General features: G+C 36.3%; 1 protein-coding gene across 2 annotated transcripts in view; it reads left to right on the top strand.

The window, feature by feature from the left end:
• Positions 1–21,448, top strand: part of ADAMTSL1 (ADAMTS like 1) — a 437,788-nt gene that overhangs the window by 51,634 nt on the left and 364,706 nt on the right. For both annotated transcript variants that reach the window (XM_037061917.1, XM_037061916.1), the window contains exon 3: positions 9,139–9,184. In XM_037061917.1, the coding sequence (XP_036917812.1) occupies positions 9,139–9,184 (46 nt within the window). The remainder of the gene's footprint in view (positions 1–9,138; positions 9,185–21,448) is intronic.

Genomic DNA, 21,448 nt, shown 5'->3' with positions numbered 1-21,448 from the left:
AACATCTCCTGATTCTTCCCACCCCTTCACCCCTGGTAACCATACAGTTTATGTAGATGCTTTTTGATGAAGGGACAGAGCTGAATGGACTTCTCTTGTTAGGAACAAGTACCATGCAAGTAAAGTTTCCAAGTGAACAAGGCTCATTTGATTCTCATGAAAGACACACTAAATTAGAATTAAAGAGTATCTATTTTAAGCATGGAGTAAAATGTAGAGAATTAAAGGATGACTTTCTGAGCACCGAGTAAAACAGAGAGCTAAGAGAAAGATGATAACACGACACTTGCGAAGCCCACAGGGATGGCATGTCATCCAACTCCTTTCTTCTCCACATGCAAGGCAAGACCACCACTCACTGCCTGGTATGCATGGATTCCAGTTCTCGCCCCTAGGTTTTCAGCATTCACTTTCATCCATGAATGAGGACAGTGAGCACCTGAGGATGGTTTTACACACAAGGTCCGGAGGTTTATAGCACTTCCTTGTTGATGGTGAAGTTGATTGGTGTCAAGTGTTTCCTGAAAGAACCTCTCACAATAATGTGTCTGTGGGAAATGAAAAGCAGCCCAACAATGCATTGGCATTTAGTTCTCCCAGATTTTCTCAGAATTTGTTATTCCTCTAGAGGTCTTTGTTAAAAGCCCCAGAAATGTAGAAGTGTTTACCTGGCTCATTGGGGGTGTCCTCCTGCTAGATAACTCTGGTGAGCACGGAAGTGTACCCCTTGAGGTGAGGGAGGAAAACCGTGCTTCAGCGCTACACAAAAGCCTGGCTGTGGCTGTAAATCCACTTGTCTAATTCATGATCATTTTAGCACCCATTCTGAAGGACCCAGGGTCCTTCTGGCTAGTATTGCTGTTGTGATTCTATATCTGCTCTCTTATAAAGAATTCAGTTTGCTTTTGAATGACTAAAAGAAGGGAGATTTATAAACAGATGAACTGTCCTATTTTAGAATTTTTTTGCCCATGAGTTTATATTTTAAAATAGGAGATATTCAGAGAAGTAAAAAAAAAAATTGTTCAAGCCCTGGCTGGTGTAGCTCAGTGGATTGAGCGCTAGCCTGCGAACCAGAGGATCGCGGTTCGATTCCCAGTCAGGGCACATGCCTGGGTTGCAGGCCGGTTCCCTGCAGGCCAACTCCCAGCAGGGAACGCACTAAAGGCAACCGTACATTGATGTTTCTCTCCCTCTCTCCTTCCTTTTATCTTTAGAGAAAGATAAATAAATAAATTTTTTAAAAAGATTTTAAAAAATTGTTCTTACTTAGCTGGACTCTTTGCTTTTTTGGAAATCAAAAGCAAAGCTTCCTGAGACTAATACAAGTGCAGTTGTTCTTAAGACCTGGAGTTTTAGAACTGTGTTATCAGATTTTCTTAAAACTGTTCATTGACACCAAGGATGAGTCTAGATATGTTACCAGAAGGATGTTTGCTTAGGCATGAGATGAGGAGAATTTTAAGGTAAAAATTGATGTTAGTTTATCAGAATCTTTTATTCTTAATTGAAAAGTAAATATATTATGCTCTGCTCTTTTAAAGATGTAACATATAAATAGGGGTCTGGGGGTGGTGATGAAGCCAACAAATTGCTAAAGCCTTAAAAGAGAGCTATTAATTTTCCATGACAATTCATCTCTTCTCGTGTTGTTAAATTATAATTGAAACTAAGATAATATCAGAACTTAGGTGTTGAAAGACTTTGGATAGCTTGTTACATGTTGAGAGACCAATAAAATATGCCTCAATCCTGTGGTGGGTGACCTTATTAAGAGTGAATTGAAGTCTGGATAATTCACAAATAACTTGATTGAGGTGATTTCCATTCCTGAGAGGTGGAATTAGTCAAAATTAATAAGTGACTGGCTATGAGTAAAGTGCTGAAACAATAAGGAACTTTTTGTACAAGTTTGGTTTGGAATATATTTTTATTTATACCTTTTTCTTTCATACTTTAACCAGTTTCTGAGTCCTTAATTAGTGTAGTGCTGAACTCTCTAAACACAGGGCTGTAACTATTGTAGAGTTTTCGTTGAGAGAATACATTGACTTAAATTCTCTGTTATCATGGTCTATAACTTTCCTCAGAAACCATCTTGGACTAAAATTTCTAATGTTTGCTTTAATTCCCAGAGGCAAATTTCATTTTGTTTAAATATGAAGGAAACTATTCAGCTGTTTTATATTACAAACTATTTTAAAAAGAAAAAGAAGAAAAAGAAAATATATTGTACTGCTTAATTCTCAGTTGAGGCTTTTGTGCTTAGATAAATGCCTTGGATGAAGAAATTCACACTTGGCAAGAATTAAAATTCTTGTGGTGGAAGAGTCACTTCATTTCTTAAGGAAAATTTATATTCAGATTTAATAAACTTGAACTTTAAAAAAATACGAGCTTCTCTGCCCTGAAGTTCTTTCACATCACATTTTACTGACAAGTGTGGTTTTCTTGGAGATGGTCCAAGTGTACAATGTATGTCTAGGTATCCTTTACTTACCAGAAGTGGATTTACCAGAACTGAGAAGCAGCTGATGTATTGATGTAGTAATAATAAAGTGCAGTTAACCCCCAGGCCAACTCTCTGCCCAACCTCCCAGGTTTAATCTAGTGTTGGTATTTTACACGTCTTAAGCATATCTTGTTTCTTTATTTTTATTATTGTTTTATATGCTTTGGAGTTAGACAAACCTGGGCTTCAATCCCTAGTTCTCTCTTGTCTGTGTATATGATATTAAGCCTCCTCATTTTTCTCAGCCTCAGTTTCTCATCTATTAAGGTGGGGAGCACTGGAGGCAGGGCAGGGCTGGGAATATAAAACAGAAAACTGTACTTGAACAAGAATTAATTAAAAAATAAAAAATAAAATAGCCAGTCAGCTCATAAAAAAGTGGGAATAATAAAAACTTGCAGAGTTAGAAGGTGAGCAATAATGTACACAAAATAGTTAACACTGAGCCATGCATCTACAGCAGACACATAGTACAAAGTAAAGGCTGATCTTACTATTATTACCCACAACTTGATAATGTCTTTCAATAATGAGAATCTTTCCAAACTCAAGCACTTCAATATGATACTGCGGTCAATTAAATTCCATAAGTTCCCACTAAGTAATACAATCTAGCAAATGGAAGAATTAACTCAGAGAAAGAATTAAATTATAGGCAAATTAGTATTGGGTATTAGATAATTACAAGACAGTCTTTGGAAGTTGCAGCAAGTGTTTCTCTTTGCTTCTTTTATTTTTACTGAAGCATTTAAATCAGTATTTTAAACTGTATGCTTACATCTCCTACCATCTAAGGGGGATTTTCAAACATGTATAGAAATTTATAATTTAAAATATTTGGCAAAGGCTCATTTAAATTATTGACACAGACATTTTTCTGCTTTTGAGATTTTTGATCATTCTTGTTTTTAGTAAAAAAATATTTCTGTGCACATACCCCTAGGCATGTGGACAGAGCTTTTGTAAATTATCTCCGTTGTGAACTTAACCTTATGCTCTGCCATTCCAATAGCCATTTGACTGATGAAAAAATCTAAGACCCTCCTGAGAAGGCAAAAGTCATATTCAAGGATAAGAGCAAAGTCTAGCGCCCAGATCTCCAAACTCCAAATTCGGATTTCTTTTTATTCTTCCTTTTATTGGTATAAGGTTAAGAAAAGAAAGTAAAAGGAAATGAAATGCAGGGATTTTAATCATTAACACCGCAGTTAACTTTGTAAAAGCAAGAAGTCATCATTATATCTTCTCTGCTTTAAAACCTTCACTGGGTTCCCTTTGCCTACTGCCAAGTTCAAATTTAGAAGGTATTTATCTCATCTCCTACAATTCCTCATATAAACCCAAAACTCCAAAAAAAAAGAAAACTGCTTGAAAATTTGCACATATACCACATCACTTTATGCCTCTGGGACTCTGCCTACAATTTCTTGTCCAAATAATCTTCACCCCCTTTCAGTATCTATTGTATTGCTACATCTATTATGCATTTAATTAGTATCAAACATCAACACAATGCTAACTATGTGCTAGGCAGTGTTGGAAGTGTGTCATAAATATCAGATTGGCCAAAAAGTTCATTTGGTGTTTTAGTAAAAAGACATTTCTTGTTTTCACCAATAACTTTATTGAACAATGTATTCATCATTTTGTTCCACTACCTTCTGCCATTTTTTTGGCAACTTCATAATTTCATTTTCTCAAAACACTTTATCTTTTTGAGCAAAGAACTGTTCCAAGTGCCTTTTGCAGTCTTCCAAGGAATTAACATTTTTTTTCCATTAGGAGAATTTTGTAAAGACCAAAATAAATGGAGACCCAAAGGTACAATGTCTGGCGAACGAATATGGCAGATGAATCAGAAATTCCCAGCCCAGCTGTAACAGGTTTTGCCTGGTCATCAAAGAAACATGCAGTCTTGCATTATCCTGATGGAAGATTATGTGTTTTCTATTGACTAATTCTGGATGCTTTTCATTGAATGCTGCTTTCAGTAGGTCTCATTGGAAGCAGTATTTGTTGGTATTAATTATTTGGTTTTCTGGAAGGAGCTCATAATAGAGGACTCCCTTCCAGTCCCACCATATGCATATCGTCTTCTTTGGATGAAGACCAGCCTTTTGAGTGGTTGGTGGTTGTTTGTTTTGCTTGCCCCATGATCTCGTCCATTCCACATTATTATAAAGTATCCACTTTTCATTGCTTGTCACAACTTGTTTTAAAAAATGGAACATTTTCATTAGATGTCAGTAGAGAATCACATACAAAAATACAGTCAAGATTTTTTTCACTTAACTTATGAGGAACCAAAACATCAAAGTTATGAACATAACTAAGCTGGTGCAAATGATTTTCCAGGCTTGATTTGGACATTTTGAGTATGTTGGCTATCTCCTGTGTGGTATAATGTTGATGGTTCTTAATTAATGTCTTAATTTAATCACTCAACTTCAACTGGTCTACCCAATGCTGGAGCATCATCCAGTGAGAAATCTCCAGATTTCTCAAGCTTCACAAACCATTTTTGACATGTTCTATCAGTCACAGTACCTTTTCCATATACTGTACAAATAGTATTTTTGCATTTCAGTTGTATTTTACCTTTCTTGAAATAAGGAAGCATAACATCCTGAAAATGTTGCTTATTTTCTTCCATCTTCAATATTATAGTGGCTACAAAAAAAAATCACCAATTTGATGGTTTTTAACATGCATGCTGATATCACAGCTGTCACAATACAGTCTAATAGAATTGTTTCAAATGATGTTAAAGACAACTAAGCACCACTATACCCATCTTACAGGTAAAAACCGAACGAACTTTTTGGCCAATCCAGTATTAACTAATAATCCTAGAAGATAAGTAATACTGTCCCATTTTACAGATGACAAACTGACATATAAAAACAGAGGAATAAAGTTAGGATTGCAGAAAGAGGATTGTAGTTTCAAACTATGTACTCTAATCCATTACACCATGTCACATATGCACTTGGAATTTCAAAATTAAAAACATGTCACATTCTGCCAACACTGATGTCTAAGTGGTATGCTATTAAAGGCCTCTGGGTTGTAGAATTCATTACCTGTGTACCATCGACTGGTAGGCTCCAACCTACCTTGAATCTTTTCAGAATCAGAAACTGATATTTTTCAGCAATCACACCAAGAACAGATCCTTCTCTTGCAAATGGACTCACAATTACTTGGCCCATGAGACTACTGTTTCAAACTAAATGCCAGTTTATTAACTTACAGCTAATAATAGAACTATCTGTCACACAGACCAGAATATTTATGTCAGCATGACCAGGACATTAATCTCTTAGCAGTCACGAAAAGCCAGATCACTCTTGGCAAGATGCTTGGTCCATATGGCATCCTAATGAGGGGTATTTCTGGGATGAGCAGAATGTTCATTGACATCATTTTGCTGAGTGTAAGACATCTGTACATCGTGGGAGCAAAAGCCTCGCCAGTTGGACCTGGAGGACTTCAAGTTTATTGGTCCTTTACCTGGGACACTTTTGGGCTTGGCACTGACAACCATGTACTATCATTCTTCTCTTATCTATGATTGTTTGCTTTGCTACATTTCATGTTTAATGCATATTAAATAGTCAATCTCATCATGGTCAAATATCTCAGTTAGGACCTTTCTATCTCTTTAAGATAGTTTTTTTTTCCTGCAATTGTTTTTTTAGATAACATATTTGTTTAGACAACATTCTCAAGACTGACCACAAAATCTATCTAGCATGTCTTTCACTGAATATAATTGAGTGATTTTCTTAACAGCAAAAATGAAGTCATATTCATTCCCAGAAGTAAATGCATTGCCCAGCACATAAGGAGAGCTCAATGCACATTCCTTGAATAAGCAAGTGAATTAGGAGGCAGTAAAGCATCATGGTTATGAGTGTAACACTTTCAGGCAGTAAGCACTGAACCCAGATGGTCTGGTTTCAAATCTTAGCTCCATTACTTAACAGTTGTGTGATTTTGACAAGTTACTTAACCTCCCTAAACTTCAGGTTTCTTATTTGTAAAATGGACATAATGATAGTACCCTGTCTCCCAGGGTCGCTGAGATGATTAAATAAGTAAGTACAATACAACAAACCTAGAAATGTACCTTAAACTTCACAACTATTTTTATTAGTATGATCATTCTCTCAGAATTTTGTATTGTATTTTACTCTTTTTTAAAATATAATTTATTTCTTTGTTTTTTATTGAATGTATTGAGGTGACATTGGTTAATGAAATTATATAAACTTCAGGTATACAATTCTACAGTACATCATCTGTGTATTATATTGTGTGTTCACCACCCAAAGTCAAGTCTCCTTCCATCATCATTTGTGCCCCCCATACCCTGTTCTACCTCCCCCTACTGCCCTTTTCCTCTGGTAATCACCACACTGTTGTCAGTGTCTATGAGGTTTTTATTTTTCTTAACCCTTCATCTTTATCACCCAACCCCCAATACCCCAAACCCCCTCCTCTCTGATAGCTATCAGTCTGTTCTCTATATCCATGAGTCTGTTTATATTTTGCTTCTTAGAGCAAAATAATGAATCTATTTAGAATAGAATCTATTCTTGAATCTTGAATCTTGAATCTATTTTGTTCATTAGATTCCACATGCAAGTGAGATCAGATGGTACTTGTCTTTCTCCGACTGGCTATATTCATTTAGCATAATGCTCTCCAGGTCCATCTATGCTGTTGCAAAGGGTGATTTCCTTCTTTTTTGTGGCCAAATAGTATTCCAGTATGTAAATGTACCACAGCTTTTTATCCACTCATCTAGTGATGGACATTTGGGCTGCTTCCAAAGCTTGGATATTATAAATAATGCTGCAGTGGACATAGGGGTACTTATGTTCTGTCAAATTAGTGTTTTGGGTTTCTTAGGATATATTCCCAGAAGTAAGATTGCTGAGTCATAAGGCAGTTCCATTTTTAGTTTTTTGAGGTAACTTCATAGTGCCTTCCACATTGACTATACCAATCTGTATTCCCACCAACAGTGCACAAGAGTTCACCTTTCTCCACATCCTTACAAACACTTATTTGTTGATTTATTGTTGAGAGCCATTTGGACAGGTGTGAGATGATATCTCATTGTGGTTCTGATTTGTATTTCTCTTATGAGTACTGATCTTGAACATCTTTTCATATGTCTATTGACCATCTATATGTTCTCTTTGGAGAAGTGTCTATTCAGGTCCTTTGCCTATGTTTTAATTGGATTGTTTGGTTTTTTTGGTGTTTGGTTGTGTGAGTTCTTTATAAATTTTGGATATTAACCACTCAAGATGTGTCATTGCTGAATATGTTCTCCCATTCAGTCTGTTGTCTTTTCATTTTGCTGATGGTTTCCTTTGCTGTACAAAAATGTTTATTTTGATGTAGTTCACTTTTTTCTTTTGTTACCTTTGCCCAAGGAGATTTATCAGAAAAATTATTGCTATGAAAAATGTCTGGCACTTTACCGCCTCTATTTTCTTCTAGAATTTTTATGATTTGGGGTCTAATATTTAAGTCAAAGTGACTTATTTTGAAAAGAGCAGAGTACTGCTGTTCTTGTGTCATCACTGAATGTTTAATAAAAAATTGATTGTTTTTGTTCACAAGAGTTCAGTGAAATGAAAACTCCCATGTATTGCTGGTGGGAGTATGTAATGGTACAAATTTTGTGAAATGTAATTTATCAAGAGCCTATAAAAGTTCATTCCCTTTAATTCAACATTCTTCTAAAAATTTATCTATCCTAAAACTGTAGTCAGAAATTTGGATAAAGCATATGCATGGATATGGTTCATTACACTCCCATTTATCAAACCTCAAATTGAAAATTATTTAAATAAGTAATAGAAGGATGATTATACAAATTGTATTGTTTGATGGAATATTAGTTAACTCTAAAAGTGTTAACATTAAAGGTATATAATAGTGTAGGAAAATACCTCTAAAAATTATAAGTAGAATAAAACATGCTACAAAATTGTATAAGTAATGTGATTTTTTCCCACACTGTAGAGAAATCAATAAATCAAAATAATAGTGATTATCTTTAGATGAGGCAACTATGAGAGATTTTTTCTTGTAGTCTATCTTTTCTAAAATTTCTACAATGAACATGTATCTCAGAAATAAAAATAATTCTTTAAGAATTATAACTTTTTATATCCATTTTGTAATTTTATAAAACATTGAGTATTAAGTCCAATTTTTATCATACTCATGATCTAACTTTTTCTATAAAATATCTCCAGTTTTATACCAGAAATAATTGAAACAGGATTCACTTAATGTTAAAGTTTTAAAAAACCTTAGATTTATATATTTGGTTAAATAAGAACTAATATAAGTACTTATTTTGACAACTTTTGAAGCAAAATAAATGCTTAATTTCAATCTTCATGGAATAATCAATTTATGTGTACAATTATAGATCTCAATTTAGTATTTGATAGTAACTCTTTTAAGAACATATGCAGAAAAAAGATAGGCTATTATATGAGTATTAAGAGAAAATTATTTTTATAAGTAAATAGTTCAAATATTGAGCCTTTCATTAGTATTAATGAGGTGTTTCTTTTTTTCTTTTTGTCACCTAGGAGCTGTGAGGGAAGAAATATTCGCTATAGAACATGCAGTAATGTGGTAAGTTTTGAGGTTATATGATTGTAATAATGTATTTTTAATTATTTTTGCATATTTGTTACTTTTTATTATTTTTAGACTTTTGTTTCCTTTTTATTGAATTTATTCAATAAATAAATTGAGTGGTGGCACACATTAACAAATTTTTACAGGATTCATGTGCACACTCTTCAACACATCATCTGTACACTGTATTGTGTGCTCACCCCCCCCAAATCAAGTCTCTATCCATCACTATTTGTGCCCCCTATACTCTCTTCCACCTCTTCCCACCTCCTGCCCCCTGGCAATCACCACACTTTGTCCATGTCCATGAGTTCATTTATTTATTTTTTTGCTCTCTCCCTCTAACCATCCCAATTCCCCCAACCCTTGACGGCTATTACAAATAATGCTTCAATGAACAGAGGGGTGCATATGTTCTTTCAAACTAGTTTTTCAAGTTTCTTCAGATAAATTCCTAGAAATGAAATTACTCAGTCATAAGGCAGTCTCATCTTCAGTTTTTTTTAGGAAATTCTGTTGTTTTCTGCAGTGACTGCACCAGTCTACATTCCCACTAATAGTGCAATAAAGGATACCTTTTCTCCACATCCTCCCCAGCACTTGTTGTTTGTTGATTTATTAATGATGGCAGGTGTGACAGGTGTGTGGTGATATCTCATTGTGGCTTTAATTTGCATTTCTCTGATAATTAGTGATGTTGAACATCTTTTCATATACCTATTAGCCATCTATATGTCCTCTTTGGAGAAGTGTCTTTTCAGGTCCTTTGCCCATTTTTTCTTTGGATTGTTTTTTGTTGTTGTTGTTGTTTTGTGTTTGGGTTTTGTTGGGGGTTTTTTTGGTGTTGAATTGCATGAATTGTTCATAAACTTTGGATATTAAACACTTTATTTCCCTTTGCTGTGCAAAATAAATTTTTTATGTAGTTCATTTTTTCCTTTGTTATGCTTGCACAAGTAGATATATCAGAAAAATACTGCTATGAGAAATGTTCAAGATTTTATTGCTTATATTTTCTTCTGGGCTATTTATGGTTTTTAGTCTAACATTTAAGTCTTTAATTCATTTTGACTTTATTATTGTGTATGGTGTAAGAAGATGGTTTAGTTTTTTTCTTTCTTCCCTTTTTTTTTACCTGTATGGTCTAATTTTCCCACCAACATTTATTGAATAGACTGTCTTTACCCCGGTATATGTTCTTGACTCCTTTGTCAAATATTAATTGACTATAAAGACAAGGATTTACTTCTGAGCGTATATGTCTGTTTTTATGCTGGTACCATGCTCTTTTGATTACTGTGGCCTGGTACTATGGTTTGATATTAGGTAGCATAATTCCCCCAGCTTTGTTCTTTCTCAAGATTGGTGTGACTTTTGGGGGTCTTTTGTGGTTTCATGTACATAATATATTTTTATAGCTCTGTGAAATACACTCTTGTTATCTTCATAGGATTATATTGAATCTATAGATTGCTTTAGGCAGTATGGACTTTTTTTTAAAAAAAAGATTTTATTTATTTACTTTTAGAGGAATAGAAGGAAGGAGAAAGAGGGACAGGAACATCAATGTGTGAGAGAAACATTGGTCATTTGCCTCTCACACATCCCCAACTAGAAATCAAAGCACTCACCTTTCAGTTTTCAGGCCAGTGTTCAATCCACTGAGCCACCCCAGCCAGGGCTGGGTAGCAAGGACATCTTAACAATGGTAATTGTTCCTATTCATGATTATGGTATATGCTTCTGCTTATTTGTATCTTCTTCAGTTTTTTCCTTCAGTGTCCTATAATTTTCTGAGTACAAGTCTTTTACATCCTTGGTTAAATTTATTCCTAGGGTCATCAGAAACATGTAGAAAGGACACATGGACAAAGCCAAAGGAAGCTAGGATTGAGGATAGGACGTGGGGGTGGCTGGGATGGAGGAGAGTGGTGAAGGGAAAATGGAGACAATTGTATTTGAACAATAATTAAAAAACAGAGAAAAAATATTCCTAGGATTTTTAATCTTTCTGAAGCAATTGTGAGTGTTTCCTTAGTTTCTCTTTCTGATAGTTTTTTATTGGTTTATAAAACACAACTTATTTCTGGATATTTATTTTGTATCCTTCTACCTTACTAAATTCATTTATCAGTTCTAGTAGTCTTTTGGTAGAATCTTTAGTTTTCTATATACAGCACTATGTAATCTGCAAATAATGATAGCTTTACTTCTTCCTTTCTAATTTTTATGACTTTATTTTTTCTTCTTGTCTAATTGCTGTGGCAAGGATTTCAATACTGTGTTGAATAACAGTGGTGAAAGTGGACCTCCCTGTATGGTTTCCCCTCTTAAGGGAAATGCTCGAAGTTTTTAGCCATTAAGTATGATGTTAACTAGGGGTTTTGTCAAATATGGCCTTTGTATTGTTATGTTCCCTCTTTCCCCATTTTACTAAGCATTTTTATAATGAATTGTTGCTAAATTTTATCAAACACTTTTTCTTCATCTATTTTTATGACAATGTGGTTTTTATTCTTAATTTTGCTTATGTAGTATATCACATTTATTGATTTTCCCAGATTGGGAGGGAGGGGATGACACCCAGTCCAAATGGAAGAGACATAATGGGCAACTTTGGAGACTGGAATATTTAAGGTGTGTACTGAACACTAATTTGAATAGATTGTGCTTAGCAGTATAGGAAAGAAGAATTGAAAGATATTTTGAGATTACATCATGAATAGATTTGAATGCCGTACTTCCAAGTTTATATTATTTCAATGAATAATGGGGGGTCACTAGAGGTTTTAGAGCAAGGGTATGATATGATAGTTTAACTTTAGGAATGTTAATTATGTAGTGATATGCAGGATGCACTTGAACAGGAAATCACTGGGAAGCAAGAAGTAATGAGAATTTAACCAGGAAGAAATAAACAACAAAGAGATCAAAATTGAGATCACTCTGCAACATTCAGGCGATTAAAATGAGAGTGATGTTAAAGTGGGATTAAAGAGAACAGAGGCATGTTTATGTTTACAGCTCTCACACTTGCTGATCTCACTGTTAGAGAAGCTCTTGCACAATGGACATTTTCTTCAGTCTACTCTCAGCTCAAATGCCACCTCCTGAAAGAGGGTTTCTGGATTGTTTAATCTAATTTGGTTGTGCCACTGCCCAAACTCATCCCCCACAATAGTCTTTCAATCACATTTTACTCTTCTCATAGCACTTACCTCTACCAAATTTATACAATATAATTACTTATTTGTTTTCTGTTTTTCCAGTCTAGAATGTAAATTTCACAAGGACAGGAGCTTCACCCATCTTGTCCATTCCCGTATCCCCAATGCCTAGGACTGTTGATTTACATATAGTAAGCATACAGTAGATATTTGCCAAATGCAGAAAGACTATCCAGCTTTTGGGAGAATGTCAAATGTCATTATCAGATATAATAAAGTTGGGAGTACATTTGGAAGAATAGAATAATAAATTTGAGTTAGGGATACCACTGAGTCAGACTTGCAGGCTGGATTTACACATGATATATTCAACTAGATAATGGGTGTTTCATCTAAGGAAAGAGATCAGTGCTCAATCCATAGTAACCCAAAGTAAATATAGAATTTGAAGATTTGGTAGCAGTTTGTTTGGTAGAGTGTATAGAATGATGACAGAAGGGACTCTCAAAACGCTGGTGAATGTCTGCATTCAGGAAGAAAGGGAACATAGTGTCACGTAAACCATTAAAGTCACCATGACAAAAGTAACAAAAGAAATAAGAGAGAATTCTTTAAGATACTCAATAGGATAAACATTGCAAAGAGGTTTAAGTATGAAAAGCCAATGGGAGAGTAGTTTTACAGTATATTAGGAACAAAATCACGATTATAAGGGGTTAAAGAAATATATTTATGAGAAGATGAAGTCAATGGGTATAAACTATTCTTATGAAGTATTAACAGAGATATCTTTTTAAAAATATTTTATTTTATTTTTTGAAGATTTTATTTATCTTTAGAGGGGAACGGAAGAAGAGATGGAGAGAAATATCAATGTATGCTTGCCTCTCATGCATCCCCTGCTGGGAACTGGGCCTGCAACCAAGCCATGTGTCCTGACTGGGAATCGAACCATGGTCATTTGGTTCACAGGCCCACGCTCAATCCACTGAGCTCCACCAGCCAGAACTAACAGAGATATCTTATCACTCATGGGGTCACAGAAGGATGTGTAAACTGTTTACAATGAGAGACTCTTGAGAGTTTAGTTGATCTAGAGCAGCAATTTGCAACCTTTTTCATCCCATGGCACACGTAAACTACTAAAATTCTGCAGCACAGTAAAAAGTATATTTTTTGCTGTCCTGACAAAAAATAGTTATAATTCTGATTCATTCACACTGAATGACTATTGCTGTGTTGGGTGTTGCCATTTTTTTAAATTTGACAATCTAAGGGAAAAGAGGTCAGTGCCCCTGAGTACATAGTCAGGTATTGCACATTTTAAAAATTCTTGCAGCACACGAGTGTGCTGCAGCATACCAGTTGAAAATCACGGAACTACTAGAATAAGGACTTGATTATGGGAAAGTTATCCTTCCTCTTATCATAGATGTGACTCTTGGTTGGTAAAAGGCCCAGCATTCAGGCTCCTGACTGACTCCAGCAGTTGTTATTATTTACTATGGCATCACACTAGGCAGCAGGGGTATTTTCATTGGTCTGAATGTTGTTCCAGCAGCTTTGTGTGTGTGTGTGTGTGTGTGTGTGTGTGTGTGTTTTCAAGTTCAGACCAGGGAAGTCAGTAGTAGAATGTTCACTCCTTCCATGTGTTACTATTTGACTCTTGAAATAGAGCATAACTCTGCTCTGACTTTATGCTGTATGAAGGCCCTATGAGAAAAAAAATGGGTATAAGAGTCAAATAGGAATCTATCTTGTATCAACTATCAAGAACAATGTGATGAACTCTGTGATGCCATTAACCTTTACAATCTCAATGATGAGAGTTTCTGATTAAGGTGGATGGTCAAGGTCTGTAGCAAGGATGGGAACTTCACTTCTACTATCCACATTGGCTGTCTTCACTCTGACCCTATTGCTGATGGCAAATCTTTTCACTAAGTATTGCCAGTTACTAACCCATCATAGATATCTTGATTGGTCTGTGTTCAGAATCAAATCCAGTATAGCCTAGACATAATACTTGTGAAGAATTACAGAATTTTAGAGCTAGAAGGGACCTTTGAATTATTCAGTTCACCCTCTCATAATCCGGGTGTATAAATTGAGCCCCCCTCCAAAGAATTATAAACTTGCCCAGAATCATTCTGTTATCTCTGGCCACCTGTCTGCTGACTTTATTTCTTGTTGGAATGCCACAACCTAAAACATTCCATAATAACAATGCTAGAGATCATAAAAGTGAATTGTATCAAATTGAGAATGAAGCGAGGTGTCTTAGGAAAAGACATCGTACTTCTAAAGCACATCTCCAGTCTTCTCACCAGTGCCAATCTAGTCCCAGCAACAATTAGCATCCACCTGAACTACTGCTATAGCCCCCTAACTGGCATTTCTGCTTCCACTCCCTTCTTGCCACCATCTGCAGAGCATCACTGCAGACAAGTCTATCTTTTGTAATGAGTCCAGCTCTCTTCTCTCCTCCTTAAAGTCCTCCAATAATTTCTCTTTGCACTTAAACTGTACCACTCTATGATGTCTGCATGTTCTAGCCCCTTCTACCTTCGGCTGCATATGTTCTTATCTTCTAATACCCTTCCACTTGTACACTATACTCTAGACATACCGGGCTTTATTTTTCTTTGAATACACCAATTTTCTTCATAAATCAGAGCCTTTCCACTAGCTGTTCCTTCTCTCTGGTTTGATCATCCTGTGGTATTCACAAAGCTGGTTCCTTCCTTTCATTCAAATGTCACTTCACAAGTGGATTTCCCAGACCATCCATGTCAAAGTAGCCACTAATCACCCAATTCTCTGCAGAGCACTGATCACTACCTGATGTATATAGATATAAATATATTTTAAATAATTTGTTTGCATATTTGTTCATAATCTAGTTTCCTCCACCAGAATGAAAGCTTCAGGAAAACTAGGCCCTCACCAGTCTGTCCCAGTACTGAGAACAATTCTCACACTCAATTATTTTTTAAACGAATGCAGAATCTTTTGTCTCCACATGCTAAAAACATTTTAGTTGTTTCAACCATTCCCTAGCAGACAAAAATCCCTTGCCCACTCATCTCCCTTGGAGTTCTAGAAGAAAAATAGAAATCTGGCCAGCTTTTTTTTTTAGAATAGTAACGTTTTGTAGTGGAGCAATATAATCCTTTCTTTTAATTACTTTATTGTTTTTCAATTACAGTTGTCCGCATTTTCTCCCCACTACTCTCCCCCATCCCAGCCAAACCCTCCTCCCTCCCTTGCATCCTCCCTCCCACCTGGTTTTGTCTATGTGTCCTTTACAGTAGTTCCTGAAAACTCTTCTCCCTACGATCCCCCACCTCCCCTCTGGCTATTGTTAGATTGTTCTTAATTTCAACGTCTCTGGTTGTATTTTGTTTGCTTTTTCCTTTTGTTGATTATGTTCCAGTTAAAGGTGAGATCGTATGGTATTTGTCCCTCACTGCCTGGCTTATTTCACTTAGCATAATGCTCTCCAGTTCCATCCACGCCGTCACAAAGGATCACAGCTCCTTCTTTCTCCCTGCTGCATAGAATTCCATTGTGTAAATGTACTATAGTTTTTTGATCCACTCATTTACTGATGGGCACTTAGGTTGCTTCCAGCACTTGGCTATTGTAAATTGTGCTGCTATGAACATTGGGGTGCACAGGTTCCTTTGGATTGGTGTTTCAGGGTTCTTAGGATATAATCCCAGCAGTGGAATTCCTGGGTCAAAAAGCAGTTCAATTTTTAGTTTTCTGAGGAAATTCCATACTGTTTTCTACAGTGGCTGTACCAATCTGCATTCCCATGAACAATGCACTAAGGTTCCCTTTTCACTGCATCCTCTCCAACACTTGTTTGTTGATTTGCTTACGATGGCCATTCTGGCTGGTGTGAGATGGGATCTTATTGTGGTTTTAATTTGCATCTCTCTGATGGCTAGTGATGCTGATTGTCTTTTCATTTATATAGAATTATAAACAACCCCAAATAGCTGCAGCAATTTCAAGAAAGAGGAACAAAGCAGGAGGGACCACAATACCTGATTTCAAACTATTACGAGGCCACTATAATCAAAATAGCCTGGTATTGGGATAAAAACAGACACATAGATCAATGGAACAGAACAGAGAGCCCAGGAATAAAGTCTCTACAGTCCATTAATGTTTGACAAAGGGCGAAAAAGCACAAAATGGAATAAAAATAGCCTTAGCCTCTTCAACAAATGATGTTGGGAGATCTGGACAGCTACATGCAAAAAAATGAAACTCAATCACCAACTTTTATACCATACACAAAAATAAATTCAAGGTGGTTAAAAGACTTAAATATAAATTGTGACACCATAAAAGTCCTATAGGAAAACATTGGCAGCAATACAATCTTAATAAAGAACCTAAGAGCACCATCAGCTACCACAGGCACCTTGGCCTATCATGTTGCTAATTGTGATGACTTTCTCCTGAATCTTGAATCTTGTCAAGATTAAGGATAGTGACCAAAAACAAAACAAACAAACAAACAAACAAAACAAGTATATAAGTAACAGCATTAGTCTAAACACCTTGGAAGTCAATTTAAAATGCCTAATTAAGATCAGGGGGTTCAGGTTAGAGAATAAATATGAAGATGTGACCTAAGGAGAGCTTTCTCAGGGGCTCCAGGGAAGATCTCTGATCCCTAAATGACTCACTTGATTGGTTTGCCAGTTCACATGTATTGTTTCTCCTAATAGTATCTTTAGTCTTTACTTCCAGAAAGAGAGAAACTTGCAACTTTCCTGAAAAAAAAAGCAAGGAGTGTAAATAAGGAAATGTTAGATGAACTGTGTCCTTAAGAATGAAAATACCTACTTGGACCAGCTAGAAGTAGTATAAGAAAATATTCTGGCCATAAGAACTATGCAAACATTATGGAAACTTTAATGTTCTTCTTATTGATATACTCTGTAGAGTGATAAACAATAAAATCTTAAAACTTATGAACTAATTTTTTAGGTCAGCCAGAAAAACTGGGAAAATGAGATGTATTCTCCTCCTTGGCCTTGGTGAATAAGAGCCCCCTGAAATGTTATACAAATAGTAGTTCTATAAATAGAAAAACTGTGAATCTTTGGGAGATGGGGTTTAGAAGAGCCCAGGAAACTCTCCAGGGATTATGGAGTGACCCTGGAAGCTTAGTTAGCAAAAGACCCTTAAGTTTATTCAAAACAAGTATCTAAAATGAGAATATTGAAGTGAATATTTTAGAACTTCTTAATTTGAAAAATTGGCATGTGACTATGAAAATATCCTATCTTATGAAATTTTTTATTTGTGTTTTTGGCAATATTGCTTCTGTCATGACCAAAAGTGAGGGGGAAAAAGCTTCAAATCACTTGAAGCCTCTTGTTTATCATAAAAGAAAGAAAAACTCAGTGTCAGTTTGATTCTACAGCTATGAAGAGTTGGCTCGTGTAATGTCATCGGTTTTAAATCATATTAGTTCAGAGGCTTAGCCTGCATTTATCTGTGAAAATGCTCATAATAATAGCAAGGACATTGTGGGCTGCTTCTGAAGAGCTTTAAGGAAAGAGCAGACAGACATCTGCTCATGATGCTTTAGGCATTCATCTACTTAGGATAGCTTAGACCCTTCCACTATTCCAAAAGCTTGAAAGAAAAGGATAGGTTAAAAAGATTCTTTGATAACATCATGGAGTCTTTTTAAACTAATATATAAGATATCATTACAATAAAAAATATAGTAAAGAAAACCAATAGGCTAAAGTATATATCAATCAAAAAAGATTTTTATATTTATGAAACAAATTTGGTCAATACCATTTTTTAATTTAAAAAAATCTAAGCAATGTAGTCCTTTTCATCAGCTACAGTTGAGTGAGGGTTCTGCGTGTGTGTGTGTGTCTGTGTGTGTGGTAAAAGCAATGATATGCCATGTTACCCAACACCTAGTGCCCTAGATGGAAATAGAGAAATGAACTCTAAAATGGCAAAATTTTCCATTGAACAAATTACTCTTATTTCCAGTGATTATGCTTTCTAGTTCCTTATATTCTCCCTAGTCAGGTGCTTAATGATGTATACTTTCATTTATTTTAGGTTTGCTTATCTGTATTCTAACCATAGGTCCCTCCTGTATCCAATTTATCTATTACTGCTTCAGTGCAGGAATGACCAGACTAAGTTCTAAACCCTCTTGACCATGAACTCGGTCAACTTAAGCTCTCTAATCTCAGTCAAGTCCTTTTGGCTATTCTAAAATTCTTGTGCTTTGCCTCTAACAAAACACTGCTCAAACTAATAAATGAATTTGGCAAAACAGTAGGATACAAAGTCAATATCCAGATATGAAAGGCATTTTTGTATATCAACAGTGAAACAGCAGAAGCACAAATCAAGAAAAAAATCCCAGTCAATACAGCAAAAATAAAAATAAAATACCTAGGAATAAACCTAACCAAGGAGGTAAAAGACCTGTATGCAGAAAACTACACAACACTGAAGAAAGAAATCAAGGAAGACACAAACAAATGGAAACATATACCATGTTCATGGATTGGAAGAATTAATTATTGGAAGAATTAATCAAAATGTCCATGCTCCCCAAAGCAATTTACAGATTCAATGCAATACCTATTAAAGTACCAATGGCATATTTCCCAGACATAGAACAAACACTTCAAAAATTTATATGGAACCATAAAAGACCCTGAATAGCAGCTGCAATTTTGAGAAAGAAGAACAAAGTAGGAGGGATCACAATACCTGATATCAAACTATATTACAAGGCCACTGTAATCAAAACAGCCTGGTACTAGCATAAAAACAGGCACATAGACCAATGGAATAGAACAGAGAGCCCAGAAATAAACCCAAATCTCTACGGCCAATTAATATTCGACAAAGGGAGCAATAACATAAAATGGAGTAAAGATAGCCTTTCCAACAAATGGTGTTGGGAGAACTGAACAGCTACATGCAAAAAAATGAAACTTGAGCACCAACTTACACCATACACCAAAATTAATTCAAGGTGGATAAAAGACTTAAATATAAGCTGTGAAACCATTAGAGCCCTAGAGGAGAACATTGGCAGGAAAATCTCAGATATTCCACGCAGCAAGATTTTTATTGATATGTTCCCTAAAGCAGGGACATAAAGGAAAGAATAAACAAATAGGATCTCATCAAAATTAAAAGCTTCTCCATGGCTAAGGAAAACAGTATCAAGATAAAAAGAGAAGCAACAGCTTGGAAAAACGTATTTGCCAATGATACCTCAGACAAAGGTTTAATCTCCAAAATATACAAAGAAGTCACTCAACTCAACTCAAAGAAGATGAGCAACCCAATTAAAAAATGGGCAAAGGACTTGAACAGACATTTCTCCAAGGAGGACATACAGAGGATCCAGAGACACATGAAAAGATGCTCGATATCACTAGCTATCAGAGAGATGCAAATTAAAACCACAATGAGATACCACTTTACACCAGTCAGAATGGCTATCATAAACAAAGAAATAAACAAGTGCTGGAGAGGTTGTGAGGAAAAGGGGGCCCTAATTCATTGTTGGTGGGATTGCAGACTGGTACAACCACTATGGAAAACAGTATGGAATTTTCTAAGAAAACTAAAAATGAATATGCCTTTTGACCCAGCAATTCCACTATTAGGAGCATATCCTAAGAACCCTGAAACACCAATTCAAAAGAACATATGCACCCCTGAAACACCAATCCAAAAGAACCTATGCACCCCGATGTTCATAGCAGCACAATTTACAATAGCCAAGAGTTGGAAGCAACCTAGATGCCCATCGGTAAATGACTGGATCAAAAAGCTATGGTACATTTACACAATGGAATTCTATGCTGCAGAAAGGAAGAAGGAACTCCTACCCTTTGCAACATCATGGATGGAACTGGAAAGCATTATGCTGAGCGAAATAAGCCAGGCGGTGAAAGACAAATATCATATGATATCACCGTTAACAGGAATCTAAACAACAAAACAAACAAGCAAGCAAAATGTGACCAATGACACTCAAATACAGAACAGGCTGACAGGATCCAGAGGGAAGAGGGGAGAGAATCATAGGGGAAAAGGGGATGGACTCACATGAACAAGTATAAAGGACACATGGACAATAACTAAGGTGGGGTGCGGAAATGGGAGGGAGGTGGGGAGCACTGGGGGGGACAGGGCTGGGAATATAAGACAGAAAACTGTACTTGAACATGAATTAAATTAAAATTAAAATTAAAAAAATAAAAATAAATAAAATTCTTGTTCTTTGTTTCCACTCAGTTTCCTCAGTGGTTCTTCTAGGCCTCTACGTTGACTTTACCAAGTCCAACTCCCTTTCTTCACTTTCAGCAGATGACTGAGAAAAATTTTTTACAGAAAATCTTGAGCCTGTTCTTCATGTGCAGTCTCAGCTTTTCTCTCCTTCAGAAATCTTTCTAGGACTTCTGCCAAGATGGAGGCATAGGTGGAAACACTGTGCCTTCTCCCACAACCAAGTTTGAATACAACAAAGGTTTAGTAAACAAAGATACAGCCAAAGAACAGAAAATTGAACTATACGGAAGTCTGACAACAACGAACCGTTCAACCAGGACAGGTAAGAGGGGCGGAGCCAGCAGCGGAGCAGGATTGGGCAGGAAAGATCCCCCAACCCAGGCACACAGGCAGCTGGGGTAGCAGCGGGTTAGCAGCTCGGACCCAGTGAGAGTGCGGGGCAGACTGACCATGGTTGCATATTCGCGCACAGTGAGATGAAAAGCTCAGGCCCCGGAGACAGTGGCGACAGTGGCGGCAGTGGCGGCAGCAGCGGCAGACGAGACCACCATTGCTCCTCTCTGACCCCGCCCCCACGTATAACATCACAACCCAGCGACTGAGTTGCCCTGCTCTGGTGAACACCTAGGACTCTGATCCTGATACGTAACAGGCACGAACAGGCCAAAAGATGACTCAAGAAGAACTCAAAGCCCCAGAGCCGATAACTCTAAGCAACCAAGAAATAGCCAGCCTCTCATATGCACAGTTCAAAACACTGGTCATCAGGATG

Source organism: Sturnira hondurensis, unplaced genomic scaffold, assembly GCF_014824575.4.
Source record: "Sturnira hondurensis isolate 20B ecotype Veracruz unplaced genomic scaffold, ASM1482457v3 Scaffold0013559, whole genome shotgun sequence".
Taxonomy (NCBI): Eukaryota; Metazoa; Chordata; class Mammalia; order Chiroptera; family Phyllostomidae; genus Sturnira; species Sturnira hondurensis.
Note: the sequence above shows the minus strand (reverse complement) of the source record. Positions and strands in the feature narration are given on the sequence as shown.